General features: G+C 41.3%; 1 protein-coding gene across 1 annotated transcript in view; it reads left to right on the top strand.

Moving 5' to 3' along the window:
- Positions 1–26,859, top strand: part of LOC124616150 (trichohyalin-like) — a 470,869-nt gene that overhangs the window by 429,198 nt on the left and 14,812 nt on the right. Inside the window, exons 18-19 of the mRNA XM_047144429.1 lie at positions 8,247–8,394; positions 24,836–24,985. Coding sequence (XP_047000385.1) covers positions 8,247–8,394; positions 24,836–24,985 — 298 coding nt within the window. The remainder of the gene's footprint in view (positions 1–8,246; positions 8,395–24,835; positions 24,986–26,859) is intronic.

Raw genomic sequence — 26,859 nt, 5'->3', positions numbered from 1 at the left:
ACAATGTCTGTTGAGTTAGTTTATTAGACATGCCCAGATAGGCATGTGCATTAGCACACCACTTCCATGATTTGGGGAGAACACCAGTCCCAGATTGAATCCCCCTGGCAAGTTAACAACAAGAGCCACCTTGGATGTGGTTCTTATGCAGTTTCCCAAATCTGACTAGGTGAACACTGTGCTGGTATGCACATTCAACCTCAGTTACCTGATCCACAAACATTTCAAAAATATTCTCACATTTTCACGTGGATAAAACTAAACACAGACTGGGGAGGAAGGTGTGGAGGCAGGAAGGGTATCAAGTCACCCTCTATCATTAGCATTGCCAAAAATATAAAGATACAGGATAAGGCCAGGAAAAAGAAGAAGAAGACTGACTTAATTTATTAATCTTCAAACAACAGAACAAACCTAACTATGCCATGCTCATTCATGCTGATGTGATTCACAAATCCAAATCTACAGGGTGATTATAAATGAATATCAGGGTTTTAACACTTTATAATATTTATTATATTAAACTTACAGTTATAAATGATATGTCAAATGAAAGAGCAACTCAAATAGTTTTACCAAGAATCTTACAAATGTTCAATGTGAGCACCATTTGTCACATGGCACATGTCAAGTCTATAGCCGAGTTCTTCCCAAAAGTTGATAAGTGTGTCTTCAGTAACTGTAGCAAAAGCTGCTTCAATCCAGTTCCTTAATTCAGGGAGGTCTGCTGGTAGTGGAGGCACATACACACGATCCTCGATGAAGCCCCAAAGGAAAAAATCACATGGCGTTAGGTCGGGTGAAGGTGGAGGCCATGCAAAGCAAGCCCTCTCATTGGGCCCCTTGTGGCCTATCCAGCACTTGGGTACAGTGAAGTTTAAACAATCTAGCGGACTGTGGTGGAAACATTGCGCACTGCGCATGTGCACTGGTGCCAAACACAACTATTTGAGTTGCTCATTAGTTTGACATATCATTTATAACTGCAAGTTTTATGTAATAAATATTATAAAGCGTTAAAACCCTGGTATTCAGCTATAAACACCCTGTATTTATTCCAGAGAAGCCACCATTTGTTAGTGCTAGCCATATATAAATATTATTAGAAATATGGTAAAGTCACCCAAAAAAAAATGGTTCCACATGTCAGTGACCATTCTAACCAAGGATTTTCCAATTTATATTATGTAATTAACCTTCAATACAAAGTAATATACCTCTTGATATAACTGCTTAATTACTTCCCACCTCAACTTCCATGTGTCCACTTCCCACAACTCTGTGTCCACTTCCCAGGACACTGTCCAGATGTTAACTCAGACAATCTCATCTCACTGCAAAACCACTATTCTCATTACTGCAAGCACTGTCAGGGTGTCATGACAGTGCTCCAGCCACCGGAAAATTCATGTAACAACAACAAAAAATACGGTGAGGTAAGGCTCACTTCTTTGCACTTGCCAACAAAAGAGTTCAAGTGTCAAAGACATGCAATCTCCTATTGGAAATAATCACATTTAGAACATGTTATCTGACAATGTCTTGATGCTTTTCTATAGCATAACAGTATCAATGAAAATATGAAGAATCTCCTTCCAAACTAAAGATAAGTATTGTGTATTAATGAAAGCCTGGAACCATATGTCTTTGGCAATAATTGTAGCTGCTGTCTGACTTATTTGGAGATGTTCTTCATCCTCTGAGGAAGATTTCTGTTGGCACCAGAAAGCAGTTTTGTAGCCTGTGGTTTTGAAGGATATGACTTGAATATTTAGAACTATGGATGTCAATACATCATACCTATACTTTATAAGAAGCTAGAGAGAGCATTTATATCTGGATGAACACATCTTAAGTCTTGTCCATCAGTTTGTACAAGTCAGTTAGTAATCATCAACATCAAAAGGAAAAACATATCAACATGGCTGACATGGACAGTTAGTCAAGTCTCCTCTCTGTAGTTAACCATAAAATTAACATTATAAGGAAAAGATAAATTGCACTTACTATAAAGATGACATGTTAAGTTGCAGACTGGCACAATGAAAAGACACTTACGCATTAGCTTCTGGCCAAAGCCTTCATCAGAAAAGGAAGCACACACACATTCATTCAAACAAGCAAGCTCATCTCATGCACTTACAACTGCCATCCCTGGCAGCTTAGATGGGAATACAACTGTCATGTGTATTTTGCTCTTGACCATAGTTTGAGCCTGGAGGATAGCTGATTGGTAGTCATACCAATATAAAAAGAGGTGCAAGAAATGGTACTTGACATGGCTGCATTTACAGGTGGCCCTGGGACAGGATTAGAATAGGAAGTGCTGTGTGGATGGACTGGGCAGGTATCCCTTGGCCAAGGGGTTGGGATTGGGAGTGGCATAGCGATGGACTAGGATGTTGGGGTTAGGTGAGCAATGAAACACCACTTTAGCAGGGTTGGGAAGGATCTTGGGTAGGATGTTTCTCATTTCAGGGCATGATGAAAGGTAATCACATCCCTGGCAAAGAATGTGATTCAGCTGTTCCACTGGGGGATGGTATTGGACAATGAGGGGTGCACTCCTTTGTATCTGGTTCTTAGGGGTTGTGGGAGGATTGGGAGTATGAGGGGAAATGGCATAGGACACCTGTTTGCAGACTAGACTATGTTGGGGAGGTGGGGGTGGGGGAGGGGTAGTGCCTGTCTGTGGAGGCTTTAGGGAGACCCTCAACATACTGGGAGGAAGTTCTTGTCACTACAGGTACCCTTTCCCTGGCTGACCAGGCTGTAGGGGAGGGAGTTTTTGGTGTGCAAAGGATGACAGCTGTTGAAATGCAGGTACTGTTGGTGGTTGGTGGGTTTAATGTGCACAGAGCTGTGGATAGAGCCATCAGAGAGGAGAAGGTCAACATCCAGGAAGATGGCACACTGGGTTGGGGAGGACCAGGTGAAGCGGATGGGAAGAAAGGTGTTACAGTTGTGAAGGTAGGGTGTCATAGCCTGAGTATTAACATGAAGATACATCAGTGAACTGGAACCAGACTAGGAATTTGGAATTTTGGGAGGTTAGGAAGATCTCCTCTAGATGGCTCATAAACAGGTTGGCATGGGAAAGTGCTATGCAAGTGCTCTTGGCTGTGCTGCGGATTTGTTTGTATCCCTTCCCTCCAGAGGAGAAATAGTTGTAAGTTAGGATAGAGTTAGTAAGGTGTATAAGGAATGAGCTAGTGGATTTGGAGTGTGAAGGATCTGGGAAAGGTAGTGTTAAGTAGCAGTAAAACTATTTACATGAGGGATGTTAGTGAATAGGGAGGTGGCGTCAACAGTGACACAATTGGTTGAATGTGTTGGTCAATGAGGGACAAAATTCTTTCAGTGGAGGCACAATAACCAGCCACAATGGTGTGCCCAAGTTTGTTGGGTTTGTGGATTTTGAAAGCATATAGAGTGTGGGTGTGCATGGTGTCATAGGGCTGAGGAGGGAAATGGATTAAAGGGAGAGGTTTTGGGAAGGACCTAAGTTTTTAATCAGGGATTGGAGGTTGTGTCGGACTTCTGGGACAGGTTCACTTTGGCAGAGTTTATAGGTGGGGGAGTCAGATGATTGGCAGAGCCTTCCACTAGGCAGTCACTGTGATTCATTACAACAGTGGTGGAACCTTTGTCTGCAGTGAGGATGATTAGGTCAGGATTTGTTTTGAAGCTGTGTTTGGCTGTCGCTTCTTCTGCTGAAAGGTTGGTGTTCTGAGGAAGGTACCTGGGCAAGGATGGTGAGGTCAAGTGGGAGGTCAGGTATTCCTGCTAGGTGACCAGGGGGAGAGGATGACAGTTGGATCTTGCTATGAACTGAGAGAGGCAGGGTTCAGCATTAGGTTGGGTTGGCTGTGGTTGGTAGGATTAGTGGAAAAGAAGTGTTCACACTGCAGTGTTTGGAAGAAGGAGAGTAGGTCATTGAAAAGTTCAATATGGTTAAATTTTGGTGTAGGGCTAAAGGTGAGGCCTTTGGATGGACTGAAATTTCTGTGGAGTTGAGGCTTTTGGTGAAAGTTTAACAACGGTGTTAGAGAATGTTTCAGCTCTGGATTTGGTGAAATGTTTATAGGGAGTTTTGGGGGATGTAGCAAGCTGAAAAGGTCAGCTAGGCAGGGTATGAGGGATTGACAAGGAGGAACACTATGAGTAAGATAGGTCTTGGATAGTGGTGCCCAAGGGTGGCAGAAGGATATCAGCAGGTTGGGTAACTTATGGAGGTGGTGTCCTGAATGCTCTGGAGAGCAAGGGATTCAATTTCAGAGATGTGGTGTGTTAGCAGGGATTGAGGGATTGCACTGTAGCAGTAACTTGTGAAGGGAACAGAGCTGGTTCTGAGATATCTGTCCATGGTGGTTAGTTTGTTAGTTAGTTAGTTAGGTAGTTTAGTACTTGTTCCATAGATCATGAATACGACACTTTGTAATGATGTGGAATGTGTCAGGTTAATAAAAGGTGTCTATACAAGATATTACATTAGACAAAATATTACATGACACTTTTTTTTGTGGGGGTTGAGAAATTACCCACTTACTATATCCAAAAATTCATCTAATTCTGAAGTACCTGGTGTCAGGGACTGGCAGAGTCAGGAAAGGTGAAGATCATTCTGAAAAGAAGGATGGGATCTAGAGACAGGTTTCTTGTGGTTAGGCCATTGGGGAGGAGGATTCCATGGTTTATGCAGCATTTAAGAAAAAGGATGTTGGGCAGTGTTTTAGCCAGGGAAAGGGATACTCTCCTGAACTGGTGCAGAAAGATGAAGCAGGGGTCCATTGTGGCAGGGATGGCATAGGGGAAATGGGAATGACATAGAAATGGGAAAATGAAAGTCTTACATGGTTGTGTGGGTAGCTGGATAAGATAAAAGACGCTTACAAAATACATAATGACATGCAGAAACATGAACAAATACGTAAAAATACACACAAATTGGTGAAACCACTTAAAAATACACACAAATATGTTAAAAATGTCCAGAAATGTGGGAGAAAAATGAATTAATGAGGTATAGGAGCATGCATGTGTTGGTATAAGGAAAGAGAGGGGCAGGGGGATCAGTTAGATCCAGGATCACAAGTTCATGTGGCATGGGTTTGTGTGGAAAATAAAACACTAAAATACATGAGGTTGAGGGAGAATGTGGGATCAATAGGAATAAATATAATTATCACTGGGAAGAATTTGGGGCATCAGATGTTGCATCAACAAATCACACCGTCATGTAGCCATATGTCATAGACAGACAAGACCAATGATAACACAGTGTCGCTCAGAAGTGTATGTGGTTTGGATGACTGAGAATAAATACAGGAAATAAGAGAAAGAATGGACACTGAGAAGAGTAACGCTATAGAGGAGAGTAACAAAGGAAAACATCAAAGTGTTGTGGGATGGAAGAAAAGCTTTTAGCCCAGAATCAAACAACAGAATCTCCAGGTTGGAACATCAACAATATAAGGAAAAGATAGATTGCTACTTACCATAAAGATGACATGTTAATTTGCAAAGAGGCAGAATGAAAAGACATTTGCACATTGGCTTTTGGCTAAAGTCTTCATCAGGAAAGGAAGTGTGTGAGTGTGCGTCCTCTCTCTCTCTCTCTCTCTCTCTCTCTCTCTCTCTCTCTCTCTCACGCACACACACACACACACGCACACACACACACACACACACACACACACACACACACACACATACATTTGCAGAAGCAAGCACACCTTACACACACATGACTGACATCTGTGGCAGCTTGGACTGGTATGCAACTGCCACACAGAACAGAAGCAGTAGTCTGGAGGGGATGGGAAAGCGGCAGGGGAAGGAATAGCATGGTATTCCTTTCCTTAGTGTCCATTCTTTCTCTTCTTTCCTGGGTTTATTCATTGCTTTCCAAGCCACATACACTTCTGAGCCACTCTGTATCAATGATCTTGTCTGTCCACAACACGCACCTACATAATCATGCAGATTGTTGATGCAGCATCTGATGCCCCAGATTCTTCCCACTGATCATTTTATTTATTCCCATTGATCCCATATCCTCTCTCATCCTCACAAAGTTCAGGATTTTATTTTTCCACACCTACACATGCCATATGAACTTTTAATCCTGGACTTAACCAACTCCCCTCCCCCTTCTTTTACCATATCCCAACACAAGCATGTTCCTATAACTCAATTCCTTTTCCCCCATGTTTCTGTACATTTTTAACACATTTTTGTATGGTTTCACACATTTGTGCATATTTTTATGTATCTGTGCATTTTTATGTGTGTTATTACATATTTGTTATGTGACTTGTCTCTTATCCAGCTCCCCTCACAACCATCTAACACCATGATTTTCCTATTTCCACTTCATTCCCATTTCTCCTACATGATACCTGCCTCAGTTGACCACTGCTCCATCTTTCTGCACCAATTCAGAAAAGTATTCCTTTCCCTGGCTAAAACCCAGTCCTACACCCTGTTTCTTAAATGCTGCCTAAACCATGGAGTCCACCCCAACAGCCTAACCATAAAACTGCTTTTCTCTGGATCCCATCACTTCTTTCAAAATGACCTTCAACTTTTCAGATTCCACCAGTCTCTGGCCCTCACAAACCTGGTACTGCAGAAACACATCTCCATGACACAGGCACCCAGTACCACCTCTGCCCTCTCCACAGGATACTGCTGCTGTGCAATCCCTGCTAATATATCACATCTCCGAAATCAAATCCCTTACTCTCCAGCACCTGGAAGAGCATTCCAAACACTGCCGTCATAAGTTACCCAACCTGCAGACATCCTACTGCCATCTTGGGGCACTGCTATCCAACTTTCCTCCTTGTCAACTTCTCATAGCACTCAGGCCCTGCCTAGCTGACCTTTCCAGCTTGCCACATCCTTCAAAACTCCTTCCCAATACTCCACCAAATCCAGAGCTTGATCATTCCCCTAACACTGTTGTTAAACTTTCCACCAAAAGCCTCAGCTCCAGAGAAGTTTCAATCCTATCCAAAGGCCTCATCTTTAGCTGTATGCCACACAGGGTAGCCGTGTGATATGAGGTGCCTTGTCATGGTTCGCGCAGTTCCCCCCATCAGAGGTTCAAATCCTCCCTCCGGCAGGAGTGTGTGTGTTGCCCTTAGTGTAGGTTAGTTTAAGTTACATTAAGTAGTGTGTAAGCTTAGGGACCGATGACCTCAGCAGTTTGGTCCCATAGGAACTTACCACAAATTTCCAAAAAAAAATTTAGCTGTGCACCCAAATTTATAAGTGATACACCACCCTCTTCCCCACTCAGATCTTGGGTATGCTCTTTTCTCACATTATTACAGATTACATCCTGTAGCCCTTTGTCTTGACCTGGAAGTGTTGAAAACAGTGATTCTGAATTTTGTTAGTGGAGGTGTCTTTTTCCAATACCTTTGCTTATTCTACAGTGCAAGCATTACTTATAGAACATTATGCATATTAGTATGAAAAAGGAAAATCCTGTTTAAACAGTCATATGAGGAAAGACAACTACTTAGAGCAGATCATACTTTATCAGACTGACACAACAATAGTGACAGCTTGTCAGGTTGCCATGATCATTTTTTATTTTTATTTATTTATGTTTGCTTTTGATACACTAATATTGTGATTTTAGCTTTATAGATTGAAAGGAGCTACAAATGAATCACTGATAAAAAATCTGCTCATAAAAGAGGGTTCTAATTAGGCAAGCTTTTGGAGCCAGTGGCTCTTTCTTCAGTCAGAAGGGTTGAAAGGGAAGGAACAGGGACAATAGAAAGGGACTAGAGAGGTCTAGGAAAAAGGTTAAACTTTGGGAAAGTCACCCAGAATCACATGTCAGGGGAGACTTACTGCACAGCATGAGAACGAAAGACTGCTTGTTGGGAACAGTCCCCAGCAGTCAGTCTTTCCTTCTCATCCCATGCAGTAAGTCTTTCCTGACTGTTCTGGGTGACTTTTCTGCAGAAGGAGCCACTGGCTCCGAAAGCTTGCCTAATTACAACTGTCTTTAATGCGTGTGTTCTGCTGCTGCTTAATGAGCAGTTTTTTTATCTATTCAATTAAATTATTTGGTCAAAAATTGATTGTTCTCATTGTTAAATGAGTCACTGAGTTAGAAAACTGCATTTTTGACTATGTAATGACTCATATACTTAAAAAATAAATGTTGTCCTCACAATTCTGTGGCAGTTATTGTAGTATCGGGCACTGTTTTCACATAACAGGCAAGAAGCTCTTGAAGCAGCACTCAGTGAAAAGGATGCACATTTAGCCTTACTGGAAGTGTCAGGCATCAGAACAGCAAGACAAGCAGAAGAGGCAGAGCAATTACGTGCTGATCGAAAAAGGCTTATGGAAAAACTCCGAGAAGAGGTAAGTCAAAGTCATTTCCGTATCACTAGCTACATGATATAGTAGTATTATGAAATGAATTTAATGCACTGAAATGACATGAATGGATAAATGGGGATAAAATCAATGAAGATTCCATAACATGAAATGATCAGTGCAAACCCTGCTGAACCGGCAGTGTAATGAATATGTCTTGAAAACAAAAAAATTTTTGTGAGGCTGGGAACTGATCCCAGATTTCTTGCTTTTTGAATGCAGTTGCCTTTATCACTAGGCTATCTGTGGATGTCTTCAGGACTAGCTTAAACTTTCAGCCATAACTTAAACTTTCATTGTCATTGATGTTTTCACCTGTGATTACTGAATACTATTACCAGAAGCTCTTGTGGGAATAGAGTCAGGGAGGTCTGTGGCTTACTCTACCATAAGGGATATATATACAGTGTGAATCACCTAAAACTTGCACTGCATATATTGTGGAAATGAAAGTGCTACTGATGTGTGGTTTCCGCAGGATGGATTGGTGGTCAGAGGCTTGTATTGAGAAGAATTTGACAGAGCACTGAAAGACCTAGAATGAAACAAGGCCCCTAGAGTAGACAACATCCTGTCAGCATCGTTAATATTCTTGGGAGAGCTAGCCATGGCCGCACTATTCCACCTGGTGTGCAATACCCATGGGGCAGGCAAAATACCACCAGACTTCAAACAGAATGCTGTAATTCCAGTTTAAAAGAAGGCATGTGCTGAAACGTGTGTCTGTTATCAAACCTTCAGTTTTAATAACTCATGGTCACAAAATACTGACATGGATTATTTATAGAAGAATGAAAACTGTGGGAAGCTGATCTCAGAGAAGATCAGTTTGGGTTATGGAAATAAAGTAAGAACATGCATGGAAGTACTGACACTTTGACTTGTCATCAAAGACAGACTGAAGAAAGGCAAACCCATGACTATAGCTTTTGTAGATTCAAAGAATGCTTTTGATATTGTTTACTGGAATATGCACTTTAAAATTGTGAAGACAACTGGGATAAAATAAGGGAGCAAAAGATTATTTACAGCATGTACAAAACCAGACTGCAGTTATAAGAGTTGAAGGACATGCAAGGGAAGCAGTGGTCAAGAAGGGCATGAGACAAGGTTGTTGCCTATCCCCAATGTCACTCAATCTGTACAATGAGCAAGCAGTAAGAGAAATTGAGAATGATAAAATATATTCTATTTCACTTATGTTTTTAAGAACAGTTGATTGCTTATAACATTAGAACCTACTGGCATGAATTTAAGTGAATGGTTAAAATAGTAAAAGAAATAAAAGTACACATTTTTATGATAATAACACATATAAATAAATAAATTTACATTTCTCAAATTAAAATATAAAATTTCTCCTGAGGGTACATATCTTTATCCTAATGATATTGACAATGAACCATGGACCTTGCCGTTGGTGGGGAGGCTTGCGTGCCTCAGCGATACAGATAGCCGTACCGTAGGTGCAACCACAACGGAGGGGTATCTGTTGAGAGGCCAGACAAACGCGTGGTTCCTGAAGAGGGGCAGCAGCCTTTTCAGTAGTTGCAGGGGCAACAGCCTGGATGATCAACTGATCTGGCATTGTAACACTAACCAAAGCGGCCTTGTTGTGCTGGTACTGCGAACGGTTGAAAGCAAGGGGAAACTACAGCCGTAATTTTTCCCGAGGGCATGCAGCTTTACTGTATGGTTAATGATGATGGCGTCCTCTTGGGTAAAATATTCCAGAGCTAAAATAGTCACCCACTTGGATCTCCGGGCGGGGACTACTCAAGAGGACGTCGTTATCAGGAGAAAGAAAACTGGCGTTCTACAGAGCGGAGCGTGGAATGTCAGATCCCTTAATCGGGCAGGTAGGTTAGAAAATTTAAAAAGGGAAATGGATAGGTTAAAGTTAGATACAGTGGGAATTAGTGAAGTTCGGTGGCATGAGGAACAAGACTTTTGGGCAGGTGAATACAGGGTTATAAATACAAAGTCAAATAGGGGTAATGCAGGAGTAGGTTTAATAATGAATAAAAAAATAGGAATGCGGGTAAGCTACTACAAAGAGCATAGTGAACGCATTACTGTGGCCAAGGTAGACACGAAGCCCACGCCTACTACAGTAGTACAAGTTTATATGCCAACTACCTCTGCAGATGACGAAGAAATTGAAGAAATGTATGATGAAGCAAAATAAATTATTCAGATAGTGAAGGGAGACGAAAATTTAATAGTCATGGGTGACTGGAATTCAGTAGTAGGAAAAGGGAGAGAAGGAAACGTAGTAGATGAATATGGATTGGGGCTAAGAAATGAAAGAGGAAGCCGCCTGGTAGAATTTTGCACAGAGCACAACTTAACCATAGCTAACACTTGGTTCAAGAATCATAAAAGAAGGTTGTATACATGGAAGAAGCCTGGAGATACTGATAGATTTCAGATAGATTACATAATGGTAAGACAGAGATTTAGAAATCAGGTTTTAAATTGTAAGACATTTCCAGGGGCAGATGTGGACTCTGACCACAATCTATTGGCTATGAACTGTAGATTAAAACTGAAGAAACTGCAAAAAGGTGGGAATTTAAGGAGATGGACCTGGATAAACTGACTAAACCAGAGGTTGTACAGAGTTTCAAGGAGAGCGTAAGGGAACAAATGGCAGGAATGGGGGAAAGAAATACAGTAGAAGAAGAATGGGTAGCTTTGAGGCATGAAGTAGTGAAGGCAGCAGAGGATCAAGTAGGTAAAAAGACGAGGGCCAGTAGAAATCCTTGGGTAACAGAAGAAATATTGAATTTAATTGATGAAAGGAGAAAATATAAAAATGCAGTAAATGAATCAGGCAAAAAGGAATGCCAACGTCTCAAAAATGAGATCAACAGGAAGTGCAAAATGGCTAAGCATGGATGGCTAGAGGATAAATATAAGTATGTAGAGGCTTATCTCACTAGGGGTAAGATAGATACTGCCTACAGGAAAATTCTTTCAAATTCTAAAGGTGGCAGGGGTAAAATACAGGGAGTGAAAGGCTATTTACAATTTGTATAGAAACCAAATGACAGTTACAAGAGTCGAGGGGCATGAAAGGGAAGCAGTGGTTGGGAAGGGAGTGAGACAGGGTTGTAGCCTCTCCCCGATGTTATTCAATCTGTATATTGAGCAAGCAGTGAAGGAAACAAAAGAAAAATTTTGAGTAGGTATTAAATTTCATGGAGAAGGAATAAAAACTTTGAGGTTCGCCGATGACATTGTAATTCTGTCAGAGACAGCAAAGGACTTGGAAGAGCAGTTGAACGGAATGGATAGTGTCTTGAAAGGAGGATATAAGATAAACATAAACAAAAGCAAAACGAGGATAATGGAATGTAGTAGAATTAAGTCGGGTGATGCTGAGGTTATTAGATTAGGAAATGAGACACTTAAAGAAGTAAAGGAGTTTTGCTATTTGCGGAGCAAAATAACTGATGATGATCTAAGTAGAGTGGATATAAAATGTAGACTGGCAATGGGAAGAAAAGTGTTTCTGAAGAAGAGAAATTTGTTAACATCGAGTATAGATTTAAGTGCCAGGAAGTCGTTTCTGAAAGTATTTGTATGGAGTGTAGCCATGTATGGAAGTGTAACATGGATGATAAATAGTTTGGACAAGAAGAGAATAGGAGCCTTTGAAATGTGGTGCTACAGAAGAATGCTGAAGATTAGATGGGTAGATCACATAACTAATGAGGAGGTGTTGAATAGAATTGGAGAGAAGAGAAGTTTGTGGCACAACTTGACTAGAAGAAGGGATCGGTTGGTAGGACATGTTCTGAGGCATCAAGGGATCACTAATTTAGTATTGGAGGGCAGTGTGGAGGGTAAAAATCGTAGAGGGAGACCAAGGGATGAATACACCAAGCAGATTCAGAAGGATGTAGGTTGCATTAGGTACTGGGAGATGAAGAAGCTTCCACAGGATAGAGTAGCATGGAGAGCTGCATCAAACCAGTCTCAGGACTGAAGACCACAACAACAACAACGTTTTATCATTATAACTTGAATTAAAATTCAAAATGCTATGTTCATGACATTAAGTATCACATTTTCTCTTTTACAACTGTGGTTTTAGCTAAGTGGTTTTCTCTACTCTTACGTTAAAAGGTGCCTTATAACTCTATGAATTCATTTATTTTATAAAAAGCTTGTTCTATGAGGAATTTTTTTTATTTCCTTTTGAATATATGTACATTATTAATTTGCTTTTTTATATTAATCAGCAGCTTATTGTATACATTTATACCTGATTCTTCAACACCTGTGTGTATCCTCGTCAGAGTAGTAGAGCTTTAGTGGAAATTTTTCATCTGTCTTGTGCTGTAGTTGTGAATGTCACAATTATACCAAAATTATACCTTTTTATTGTCTGGAAACATAATCAGTGAGTATCAGTAAATATACTAAGAGACCTGAAGAGGTCCCTGCAGGGCATCATGTTAGAGACCCCACATATTGGTCTCACTGCTCATTTCTCAAGTTTGAAGACTTTTTCAACTCTAGCAGTGTTTCCCCAGAATATTATACTGCATGAGAGTGTAGAATGGAAATACACAAAATATGACAGTAGCATTATTTCTCATTCAAAAATGAGAAATGGCTCTTAGTGCAAAAATCTTTGAGCTAAGTTTAGCTCACCTATATAAGACAACAAGTGTCTGGCGCATTTTTTAGATCAGTAATTGCTACTACAATGGAAGGTTATCAAGATTTAAGTGTGTTTGAGTGTGGTGTGATAGTCAGTGCATGAGCAATGGGACACAGAATCTCTGAGGTAGTGATGAAGTGGTGATTTCCCATATGATCATATCATGGGTGTACTGTGAATATTAGGAATCTGCTAAAACATCAAATCTCTGACATTGCTGTGGCTGGAAAAATATCCTGCAAGAATGGGACCAATGATGACAGACAAGAATTGTCCAATATGACAGAAGTGCAACCCTTCTGCAGATTGCTGGGCCATCAACAAGTGTCAGCGTGTGAACCATCAATGAAACATCAACATCAAATAATAATAAATTATTATTATTATTATTTTTTAGCACTTTTCATTCGGAACCTTTGTGGGCGGGGGAGGGGGGGGGGATGGCAGACTACTACCCATGATTGCTCAGCACTTCTTAGCCAATAGGAGTTTAACAACTGTTATTTCTTTAATACAATTTCTTTAAAAATAGTGCTCTTGATTCATTTTGAGCAGCTTAACATTAATTTCATCTTCATTGTTAATGTAATGAGAGTACAATTATAGATACGGAATATTTTGAAATAATAAATCATCAAAGGTGTGATGTTAATAAGGAAAATAGGAAATAAAATCAACACAAAGAACATAGAACACTTATTTCAATAGTGGTACAAGTCCATTACCTCCACTTTTCTGTCTGTAATGCTTCTGAAATGAATGAGCCAAACAAACAGAAAGAAAGGTTCATCTCTAGCAATAAGCCATATGCTTGAATATTTCTGGTATCTCAACTGCAGATTTTTCAGTGCTCATTTAACTTTAGGACACTGTATCTCAATATGAACAAAAATGGACTTGTACCACTATTGAAATAAGCCCTTCATATAATAAGTGATGAGTTGTTGTTTTTGTGGTCTTTAGCCCAGAGACTGGTTTGATGCAGTCTCCTTGCTACTCTATCCTGCGCGAGCTTCTTCATCTCCAAGTAACTTCTGCACCCTACATCCTTCTGAATCTGCTTAATGTATTCATCTCTTGGTCTCCCTCTACGATTTTTACCCTCCACACTGCCCTCCAATACTAAATTGGTGACACCCTGATGCATCGGAACATGGCCTACTAACCTAGTGTCCCTTCTTGTAGACAAGTTGTGCCACAAATTCCTCTTCTCTCCAATTCTATTCAGTACCTCCTCATTAGTTACATGATACACCCATATAATCTTCAGAATTGTTCTGTAGCACCACATTTGAAAGATTCTATTCTCTTCTCATCTAAAATATTTATTGTCCATGTTACACTTCCATACATGGCTACACTCCATACAAATACTTTGAGAAAAGACTTCCTGACACTTAAATCTATATTCGATGTTAACAAACTCCTCTTCTTCAGAAACCCTTTCCTTGCCACTGCCAGTCTACATTTTATATCCTCCCTACTTTGACCATCATCATTTATTTTGCTCCCCAAATAGCAAAACTCATCTACTACTTTAAGTGTCTCATTTCCTAACCTAATTCCCTCAGCATCACCTGATGTAGTTAGAATACATTCCATTATCCTCGATTTGCTTTTGGGAATGTTCCTCTTATATACTCCTTTCAAGACACTGTTCATTCCATTCAAATACTGTTCAAGGTCCTTTGCTGTCTCTAACAGAATTACAATGTCATCGGCAAACCTCACAGTTTTTTATTTCTTCTTCAAGGATTTTACTTCCTACTCCAAATTTTTCTGTTGTTTCCTTTACTGCTTGCTCATTGTATAGATTGAATAACATTGGGGATAGGCCACAATCCTGTCTCACTCCATTCCCAATGACTGATTCCCTTTCATGCCAATCTACTCTTATAAACTGCCATCTGGTTTCTGTTCAAATTGTCAATAGCCTTTCGGTCCCAGTATTTTGGCCCTTACCACTTTCAGAATTTGAAAGAGAGTATTCCAGATAACATTGTCAAAAGCTTTCTCCAAGTCTACAAATGCTACAAACGTAGGCTTGCCATTCCTTAATCTATCTTCTAAGATAAGTCATAGTGCCAGTACTGCCTCACGTGTTCCAACATTTCTATGGAATCCAAACTGATGTTCCCCAAGGTCGGCTTCTACCAGTTTTTCCATTCGTCTGTAAAGAATTTGTGTCAGTATTTTGTAGCCGTGACTTATTAAACTGATAGTTTGGTAATTTTCACATCTGTCAACGCCTGCTTTCTTTGGGATTGAAATCATTATATTCTTTTTGAAGTCTGAGGGTATTTTGCCTGTCTCATACATCTTGCTCGCCAGATGGTAGAGTTTTGTCAGGACTGGCTCTCCGAAGGCTACCAGTAGTTCCAATGGAATGTTGTCTACTCCTGGGATCTTGTTTTGACTTAGGTCTTTCAGTGCTCTGTCAAATTCTTCGCGCAGTATCATATATCCCACTTCATCTTCACCTACATCCTCTTCTATTTCCATAATACTGCCCTCAAGTACATTGCCCTTGTATAGACCCTTTATATACTTCTTCCACCTTTCTGCTTTCCCTTCTTTGCTTAGAACTGATTTTCCATCTGAGCTCTTAATATCCACAGAAGTGGTTCTCTTTTCTCCAAAGGTTTCTTTAATTTTCCTGTTGACAGTATCTATCTTACCCCTAGTGATATATGCCTCTACATCCTTACATTTGTCCTCTAGCCATCCATGCCTAGCCATTTTGCTCTTCCTGTCGATCTCATTTTTGAGACATTTGTATTCCTTTTTGCCTGATTCATTTACTGCATTTTTATATTTTCTCCTCTCATCAATTAAATTCAATATCTCTTCTGGTACCCAAGGATTTCTACTAGCCCTCATTTTCTTTACCTACTTGATCCCTATTTCATCTCTCAAAGCTACCCATTCTTCTTCTGCTGTATTTCTTTCCTGTTCTTGTCGATTGTTTCCTAATGCTCTCTCTGAAACTCTCTACAACCTCTGGTTCTTTCAGTTCATCCAGCTCCCATATCCTTAGATTTCCAACTTTTTGCAGTTTCTCCAGCTTTAATCTACAGTTCTTAACCAATAGATTGTGGTCAGAGTCCACATCTGCCCCGTGGAAATGTCTTACAATTTAAAACCTGGTTCCTAAATCTCTGTCTTACCATTATATAATCTATCTGAAACCTTCCACTGTCTCCAGGCCTCTTCCACATATACACTCCTGGAAATGGAAAAAAGAACACATTGACACCGGTGTGTCAGACCCACCATACTTGCTCCGGACACTGCGAGAGGGCTGTACAAGCAATGATCACACGCACGGCACAGCGGACACACCAGGAACCGCGGTGTTGGCCGTCGAATGGCGCTAGCTGCACAGCATTTGTGCACCGCCGCCGTCAGTGTCAGCCAGTTTGCCATGGCATACGGAGCTCCATCGCAGTCTTTAACACTGGTAGCATGCCGCGACAGCGTGGACGTGAACCGTATGTGCAGTTGACGGACTTTGAGCGAGGGCGTATAGTGGGCATGCGGGAGGCCGGGTGGACGTACCGCCGATTTGCTCAACACGTGGGGCGTGAGGTCTCCACAGTACATTGATGTTGTCGCCAGTGGTCGGCGGAAGGTGCACGTGCCCGTCGACCTGGAACAGGACCGCAGCGACGCACGGATGCACGCCAAGACCGTAGGATCCGACGCAGTGCTGTAGGGGACTGCACCGCCACTTCCCCGCAAATTAGGGACACTGTTGCTCCTGGGGTATCGGCGAGGACCATTCGCAACCATCTCCATGAAGCTGGGCTACGGTCCCGCACACCGTTAGGTCGTCTTCCGCTCATGCCCCAACATCGTGCAGCCCGCCTCAAGTGGTGTCGCGACAGGCGTGAATGGAGGGACGACTGGAGACGTGTCGTCTTCAGCGATGAGAGTCGCTTTTGCCTTGGTGCCAATGATGGTCGTATGCGTGTTTGGCGCCGTGCAGGTGAGCGCCACAATCAGGACTGCATATGACCGAGGCACACAGGGCCAACACCCGGCATCATGGTGTGGGGAGCGATCTCCTACACTGGCCGTACACCACTGGTGATCATCGAGGGGACACTGAATAGTGCACGGTACATCCAAACCGTCATCGAACCCATCGTTCTACCATTCCTAGACCGGCAAGGGAACTTGCTGTTCCAACAGGACAATGCATGTCCGCATGTATCCCGTGCCACCCAACGTGCTCTAGAAGGTGTAAGTCAACTAACCTGGCCAGCAAGATCTCCGGATCTGTCACCCATTGAGCATGTTTGGGACTGGATGAAGCGTCGTCTCACGCGGTCTGCACGTCCAGCATGAACGCTGGTCCAACTGAGGCGCCAGGTGGAAATGGCATGGCAAGCCGTTCCACAGGACTACATCCAGCATCTCTACGATCGTCTCCATGGGAGAATAGCAGCCTGCATTGCTGCGAAAGGTGGATATACACTGTACTAGTGCCGACATTGTGCATGCTCTGTTGCCTGTGTCTATGTGCCTGTGGTTCTGTCAGTGTGATCATGTGATGTATCTGACCCCAGGAATGTGTCAATAAAGTTTCCCCTTCCTGGGACAATGAATTCACGGTGTTCTTATTTCAATTTCCAGGAGTGTACAACCTTCTTTCATGATTCTTAAACCAAGTGTTAGCTATGATTAAGTTATACGCTTTGCAAAATTCTACCAGGTGGCTTCCTCTTTCATTCCTCACCCCCATTCCAAATTCACCTACTATTTTTCCTTCTCTTCCTTTTTCTGCTATCGAATTCCAGACCCCCATGACTATTAAATTTTCGTCTTCGTTCACTATCTGAATAACTTCTTTTATCTCATCATACATTTCTTCAATCTCTTCATCATCTGCTGAGCTAGTTGGCATATAAACTTGTACTACTGTGGTAGGCATGGGATTTGCTTCTATCTTGGCTACACTAATGTGTTCACTGCACTGTTCATAGTAGCTTACCCATGCTCCTATTTTTTTATTCATTATTAAATCTACCCCTGCGTTACCCATATTTGATTTTGTATTTATAGCACAGTCCTCCTGAGTAGTCCCCACCCAGAGATCCGATTGGGGACTATTTTACCTCTGGAATATTTTTCTCAAGAGGATGCCATCATCATTTAATCATACAGTAAAGCTGCATGCCCTTGGGAAAAATTACGGCTGTAGTTTCCCCTTGGTTTCAGCTGTTCGCAGTACCAGCACAGCAAGGCTATTTTGGTTAATGATACAAGGCCAGATCAGTCAGTCATTCAGACTGTTGCCCCTGAAACTACTGAAAAGACTGCTGCCCCTCTTCAGAATCCACACATTTGTCTGGCCTCTTAACAGATACCCCCTTGTTGTGGTTGCACCTATGGAACAGCTATCTGTATCACTGAGGTACACAAGCCTCCCCACCAAAGGCAACGTCCTTGGTTCATGAGGGGAAAATGATGATAGGTAGCAAAATTGTTGTTGTAACCGTAAGTATTGGATGAGTTAACAGCAGTTAAAAAAGGTTTTATGGAAACATGGGAGGAAACCAAAAGAGGTTTGAGGCATAATTAAAACCAATTAAAATAATCAGAAATGAGTGACATACGTGATTAGATGTGCCCAAGGATTGAGGAGGAAGAATTCTAGGTCTTCCATGTCTGGTCATTTTGTTAGCATGTGTCTTTTGTAATTCACACTTAATTTCATTGTTCGATTGGTAGTGTTTTTACATTCACTAAATCATAAAGTGTGTTGCTTGGTGTCATTTGTGGTAGTCATGAGAAATTATGGAGCCATTTTCTTTCTGTCTGATACAGTTGCTTAACCACTGCATTTGATATTCCTCCTAGGGGGGTGCTGGCATATCATAGAACAGGTCTGATGAAGGATTTGTGTGAATTGTTGTTTCAACACTAGGCAGTGAAAGTGTCCCTGTACTTGTCATAATAGTCCTTGTCATTTCCTTGTCTTGTCTAGAAGGTAGTTTAGATACGTGCTCCTGTTCATATGTCTGTCAAGGATCATGCTGATAGTCCTGGTAATGCTGGCAAGCCTCAGTGATGAGTCCCAGAATGTCAGTTGTATGACTGCATCATTTTGCTGTCTTTTCTTGGTCATATGTCTGTGCCAGAAGAGTGTTATATGTGTTTTTGTTAGGTTTGGCCTGATTCTCCATTTCTGCACCCAGCCTTCCAGTCATCTTAGGTATATCTCCGTCTTTCTCTTTGTTATGGTCATTCTTAGAGAGGTGCACCAGTATGTGGTATCATCTACATATAGCACATCTGTCTTATCTGGGGCTATTGTGGGGATGGGGACAGGTGGTGGATGCCTACTGCGTACAGCACGTACAGTAGCAGTGACAGGATGCCACATCGGGGGTCACCTGCTTGTGGGGTGAATAAATGTGATACCAAGGTCGAAAAATTGACCCTACAACCCTATATGTTAAGTATTTTTTGATAATGGAGCCCATTTTTGTTGTAATCTCCAGTTGGCACAGCTTACAGAGTAGGCCATTGTGCGACAGTTGATTGAAAGCACATTTGATATCTAGGAAGACTGCAAATATGCACTTCCCAATCTTAAAGCCCTAAGTGACTCCATTGGGTAGCTTGAATAGGGAGTTATTGGTGGAATTCCTGCTATGGTAGCCTTAGGAAGTCTTTAGTCTCTACATATGTCCTTAATATGACTGTTATTATTCTTTCCGAGGTTTTCCCTAACATGTCTTGAAGAGAAATTGGCCTGTAAGATCACAAATCAGTTCATGGCATGTCAGGCTTATTGTAATGGTTCTGCTCATCTTCCAGCTGGTTTGGAGGATCTTGGTGTCAAGGCAGTAGTTAAATAGTAAGGAGAGGATGGGAATAAGGGCAGGGAGGGGTGCTTCCTCAAATGGCTTCATCTTATGTCATTTTGTCTGGGAGCAGAGTTTCATCCTGTTAGGATTTCATCTATTATTTCATCATCAGTTATTGGTTTGGCGAAGGGATGGTTGCTTTCTGTGTCTGCTCTAAGTGTTGTGAGTACTTGCGCCAGCAGAAGATTTGTAGACTGTCTAAACACCTTGTCGAAGTTGTTATTCTCTAGAAATGAGAAAACTTCCTGTTGCAAGACCTCTTTAAAAATGTCTGCCTGTTGCTGTTTCTCCTTCGTCAGCTGACTGTTCATTATTAGTGTATTGGTGGTGGTCTGTTTTTATCCTGTCAGTGTTTTAAACTGATTCCAGAACTTGCCTCTGTATGTGTATTTGAGTCGAGAGTAAGTTTTGTCACATTCTCATTGTTGGAAGGTTGAGATGATACATTTTATGTGATCGTCCAGTCTGTCCTGTGTTTGTCTCAAGTGAGGATTGCTGGATCATTTTATCTGCCTCTCTAGTTGTCTTTTATGTTGTATCAAGTACACCTTGTGACAGTCGATTACACTGAAAATTTTTGCCCTGTGCAGTTGGGAAGCAAAATCTTGAATATTTGGGATTGGATAATTATCTAAAATTTTTCTGGTGCTAAGCGCCTGACAGTCACTGCAGAGGTGGAAATTGTCATCTTTCATAGGCACCAAATGAATGGGTGACGACCAACTACTAGAAGAAGAGCGAATAGTCTTACTGTCTGAAAGTTCCTGAATAACTGCATTGATGTGTTTAAGATTTTCCCGGTTTAAATGCCTAGCCTTTGCGCACACCAATGGACCTTCCATGGTACTGATTCTATGGACAGTACCGTTGTTGATTGCAAACACCGACAGGGAGGATGGATCCACACCTGATGAAGTAATGTAATGCACACACTTGTATGTCCCAGGCTGATGGATCAGCAGCAGTGGCAGTGATCCACTGGTAGTCCTTGTCATGGATCTCAGTGGGGTACTTGGTGGTGTTGCGAACACAGTTTCTGTCAGGAAGTAGAAAAGTCACGCGACATCGGCAGTGCGTGCGAGGAGGCGGAGTGGGGGCTGGGGCTGTGGCCATGTGTGACTGCTGGTGACTTGCTAATGAGCGTCTGTGAGCTTGGCTTGCATGGCAGCGATGTGTAAGCGGAGGGCTTCATTGCTGTCCTGAAGCTCATTGTTGTGTGATTTAAGAGAGAGCACTGCAACGGTGGCTTCAGCTAGGTCACACAATAGAGTGGCGCTCTCAGATGAGAGGGAAGAAATACCGTAACCGGTGGTATGGTCTACTGAGTTAAAGATTGGTGTACCTCATTATAGGATAGGTGAAAGAGCATGGGCTAAGAGAAAATCTACCCCGAACATGGGTTCATCCACATCAGTAATAATGGATGTCCACTGTAAGGGAGTATTAATGTCCTGCAGTTGAAGGTTTAAATTAGTTATGCCTTGGGATTGGATCAAGGAGTTATTGATAGCTCAAAGTGGGGGGGGGGGGGGGGGCAAGGTTGATGCTCAAATTTAATACCTGCAGACAAAGGTATGACACTGACCCCATGTTGACTAGAAATGAAAGACAAGACACTGTGTCTTTCATGTACATGTATTAAGAGACAGGCATCTGTGTGATGCAACGTGCCCCATAGCTCCTGAGTGGGGTCACAATATTAGTTTGGAAACATGCATGGGGAATGACATTTCTTAGCTGCGTTGCCGAAGCAGGAATGGAAATAACACTGAGCAGAATGGTGCTTAGCATCATGCGTCAAGCTGCCTGAGGCTGAAGCGTAAGTGGAGTGGTTCATGTTTGTAGATTCCTCCGATGGCAGTGCTGCAGTAGAGCTGGTAGGAGAGGAGTTACGGCAGTGGTTGCCAGGCAGCATTGGGTCCGTGCGCATGCGTGGAGTGAGTCATGTGCACTCTTTACCGAATGATGGAAACTGCAGCACAGATGTGCCATCTCCTGAGGCCTGAAGGTCCCCACGAGGGGGTATGTGGGGGTGGCAAGATGTTGTAAACCTGGTCTGCAATCTTCAGTTTAGCATCCAGTGGAGCCGAAGTTAGATGGACAAGGTGAATTTGAACTTCCCGAGGAAGTTTGAGCAACCAGATGGTCTGAAGTGTAGTGTCCGGCATATGATGTGTGTCAATCGTAGCATGGAGATGACACCAGAGGTGTGATGGGGATGTAGAACCTAGTGACTCGTGACTGATGATGAGGTGGATAGCTTCCTCTGTAGATCTGGTTAGGCACTCGAGGATGGTGTGTCAGGCAAAAGCATATTTGTCTGTAGCGGGAGGTGAAGCCATAATATCGCAGATGAGATGCGGTTCATCGTGGAGGTGACATAGTAAGCAAAGGGATTTAGAGTTGTCGTCAGCGACGCCATGTAGCTACAGGACATGGCCGACCAAGGCAAACCATGTGTGTGAGTGTTCCTTGTGAATGGGTGGTAGATTAGGCCAACAGATGGGAAAGTCTTAGCATAATGGTTTGTCAGAAACTGTCACTCCTTGTCTGTAGCTCAGCAGCATAACTGGCTCAGGTGCAGTAGTGGTGTACCAGATCATGACTCTGTCAGCGACATGGTAGGAGCAGCTGGCTCAACCACGGTCGAGAAACCAATGAGTCAGGCATTCAACAGAGTAACGCCAACAGGTGTAGAGGAAGAGTCGACCATAGTCGAACAATGTGCAGAAAACGACAGAGTGCAGTTTCCGGGCACCTCCACTAGAGGTGCATTGAAATTGTTAAAATCACATATCATTTTTGGAACACACATGACAAATGAGGCATCAGAAACACTCGTAAAGCAGATGCTGGTAGCGTGGTGGGGGAGAGGGGGGGGGGGGGGGGTAATGGGGGCTGGTGCAAAATCCGGAGATCCAGGATAAACATGAAGTTTCCTGTCCTGAATGTCCGGCTCAATTTGTATCACCACTGACACGGGTGGAAAGTTCACACTGGCACTTGGGAAATTTGTAAACATAGTCATTGGTGTTTGAGCACATTGTGTCGGCCATTGTTGAGCACTCAGAACATATAAAAAGTTCATATTCAACATAAAATGTTCGCATCTGAAGTTTTGTGTATGAAAAATGTTCTATTGGTATGGGACACTGCCACACAATGGCTCATTCATGTAGGATAATTAAAAGTTATTGTTCATACTTGATGCCATCACACATGGCTGTGGGAATGTAGAAGCACTGTCCTGTTGAGTACAGCTAGCTGGTGTATTTGTAAACTGCATCGAACTATTCTGAACACAAAGTGGATGATAGGAAAATGATGCCGGAGCATCTATTGGAAAATCTAGTTGGCTCATGTGCTGTGCAGTGGGTGGCAAGTGATCCATTGTGTACTGCACAATGGAATGAGAGTTCAATGTAGCACTCGTGAATAAATTCGGGGTCACCAATATGAGTTTAGTGTTGTAGGATTGCCAGATCCAATGATGTATACTATTCCACATGTAATAAGCACTATTTTATTGGTCTGAAGCTCATATAAAGAGATATACACATCTTGTTGATTCTCCATACACATGTGTGTACCATTCTGTGTGTGACTACAGGCTGCTCACAAAGAGCTTGAAAAACAAAGATGTTGATACACGACTTGGTTGATAGCTGCCACGAACCCATAGCAACTCAGAATATCAACATGCAAAACAAAAAAACTCTATGAACTTATGCACAAACCTAATAGCTCACACAGCCTGTAGAAGCAGTTTGTAAGCATTTTGTCAATCTATTAACTTCTGTCCTTGATTTGTTTGTCATTCCTGGAGGTTATACTTTAGGTTGGAATGTATTGCACAGGATTGTTGATCATATGTGAAGAAAAGTTCCTTCTTAAAAGTTCAAAATTGTTTCACGTTTTGTGTAATATTGTTGATCCCGTTCATGTTAATGATTCTTTATTCACAGCTGCTTCATTCAGAGATAATATGATTTTCTGCATCGAACTATTCTGAACACAAAGTGGATGATAGGAAAATGATGCCGGAGCATCTATTGGAAAATCTAGTTGGCTCATGTGCTGTGCAGTGGGTGGCAAGTGATCCATTGTGTACTGCACAATGGAATGAGAGTTCAATGTAGCACTCGTGAATAAATTCGGGGTCACCAATATGAGTTTAGTGTTGTAGGATTGCCAGATCCAATGATGTATACTATTCCACATGTAATAAGCACTATTTTATTGGTCTGAAGCTCATATAAAGAGATATACACATCTTGTTGATTCTCCATACACATGTGTGTACCATTCTGTGTGTGACTACAGGCTGCTCACAAAGAGCTTGAAAAACAAAGATGTTGATACACGACTTGGTTGATAGCTGCCACGAACCCATAGCAACTCAGAATATCAACATGCAAAACAAAAAAACTCTATGAACTTATGCACAAACCTAATAGCTCACACAGCCTGTAGAAGCAGTTTGTAAGCATTTTGTCAATCTATTAACTTCTGTCCTTGATTTGTTCGTCATTCCTGGAGGTTATACTTTAGGTTGGAATGTATTGCACAGGATTGTTGATCATATGTGAAGAAAAGTTCCTTCTTAAAAGTTCAAAATTGTTTCACGTTTTGTGTAATATTGTTGATCCCGTTCATGTTAATGATTCTTTATTCACAGCTGCTTCATTCAGAGATAATATGATTTTAGCATTCACATTTGATTACCTTCATTTCAGTTTTATCACACAATCAGTTTACCCCTTTTGTCCAGTCTTGCTTTTTATTCATCTCCCACATTTCTAAGCAGTAAAAAATATTGTTTAGTTCTGCTCGCATGGTGAATAACTACTCTTTTATTGCTTCTCTTGTATAGAATGAACAGAGTGTTCGGCTGCTGCAAGAGTATTCCCTGCCAGATGTAGAGCAGTTCACATCATCTGTAACAAATCTCATTGAAGCAGAAGATAAAGAGAAAGAAACCACCTCCAGTAATCATAATGGTCATTCACATCACGAGGAAGAGGTAATTATGCTAATCTAATTATGAGGATGAAACAAACAATAAATCTGTTGGTTCTATGATTTCAATGTTAATTGTTACTATTTTCTTTTCTGTATGTTGTTTTTCTGTTATTTCAGTCTTGTTATAATTTATTTATATACATTGTTTCAGATTTGTTGTTAAGCTCTTAAGCAATATAATATAATATAATCTGATACAAAGGCCATCAGTTACCTCACCATGTCCAAATGGCCTCATTTCATGAAGCTCTTATGTGAATATGTATATTAACTATGTTTGAGAATGTGTGCTCTTATTGCAAAGTTCACTGATTAAATATTCCCATGTTGTCAGCTGAGTAACAGCAAAGCTTTGAAAATTTCATATTCACCATTTAAAGATACGAATGACATGTAGGAAATTTGTTGAAATATTGCTTCAAGATGAGGCTATCACTCTGAAGATAAACCAAGAAAACTGCATCAATATTATCTGTAGTTTGTGATAGCATGGTGCAAGGTTTCAGTTTCAGTTATTTTCACATCAGGCTTTAAATGAATATTTTCAGTTCAACTTTATAATTCAATATTTACTATATATATTTTAGTCACTTGTCCCTCTCTTGTCTGTTTAGTGTATTAAACTATGCAGTGCTAAATTAATCAGGACTGTAGGAGACACCATCATGATGCTTCATTCCATTTGTAAATCATTTTGTTATTCACCTTTACTTTTGCCTTTGTGTCTTTCATTGGTATTCAGGTAATCTTCTTAGCTTCTTACAGATGCCTAATTCTTTTAGTGCTATATGTATAGCTGACAGGTTAACACTATCAAAAGCTTTTCTAAAATCAACTAACAGAAAGTGATCAATTTCACGTACATAAAATTTGTCCATTATATGTCTAATAATAAACAACTGATCAGAAGTACCTCTATCTGACTGGAAGCTATATTGGTATTTCTCTGAGTATCTTTCTCCTGTATTCAATTTCACAAGCTAAGTTTTCTTCTTTCTTGCATATAGGGCACGTTATTCAAGTTTTCCAGTCCTCAGGCATGCTTTTCTTTATTAGTGCATATATTTCACATATTATAGGTTGACTGCCAAATTTTATAAGTTGTGAAAAGGATAGTTGCTACTCACCATGTAGCAGAGATGCTGAGTCGCAGATAGGCCAACAAAAGCTTATTTTGTGACAGTCTTTTTGTTGTGCATGTCTGCGACTCAGCATCTCTGCTATATGATGAGTAGCAACATCCTTTTCATAATACTGTTACATTCCATCCTGGATTATCCATTGTTTGAAATTTTATAAGTTCTGACTCTAGAAGAATTCATTAAGAGAGTGAAAAAGATTTTTCCAAGGACATGTTTTGAGGCATCAAGGGATCACAAATTTAGCACTGGAGGGCAGCGTGGAGGGTAAAAATCGTAGAGGGAGACCAAGAGATCAATACACTGAGCAGATTCAGAAGGATGTAGGTTGCAGTAAGTACTGGGAGATGAAGAAGCTTGCACAGGATAGAGTAGCATGGAGAGCTGCATCACACCAGTCTCAGGACTGAAGACCACAACAACAACAACATTAGCCCGAGCAAAAATTTCTGTTCTAACATACGTTATTGTGTTCCATTACAAAGTGGTAATAGCAAATATTACAAGTACAATGTGTCACATCTAAGTTATGCATTAAAGAATTCATTAAGAGAGTGAAAAAGATTTTTCCAGAAGCTAATCCTTTAATTGTCTTCTAAACTGGGGCATTACACTGGAGGGAAGCAGGACAGTGTTGTAGCATATCTCTGATGTTATTCAATCTGTACATTGAGCAGCAGTGGAAACAAAAGAAAAATATGGAGAAATAATTAAAGTTCAGAGAGAAAGAATAAAA

Source organism: Schistocerca americana, chromosome 5 (assembly GCF_021461395.2).
Source record: "Schistocerca americana isolate TAMUIC-IGC-003095 chromosome 5, iqSchAmer2.1, whole genome shotgun sequence".
Taxonomy (NCBI): Eukaryota; Metazoa; Arthropoda; class Insecta; order Orthoptera; family Acrididae; genus Schistocerca; species Schistocerca americana.
Note: the sequence above shows the minus strand (reverse complement) of the source record. Positions and strands in the feature narration are given on the sequence as shown.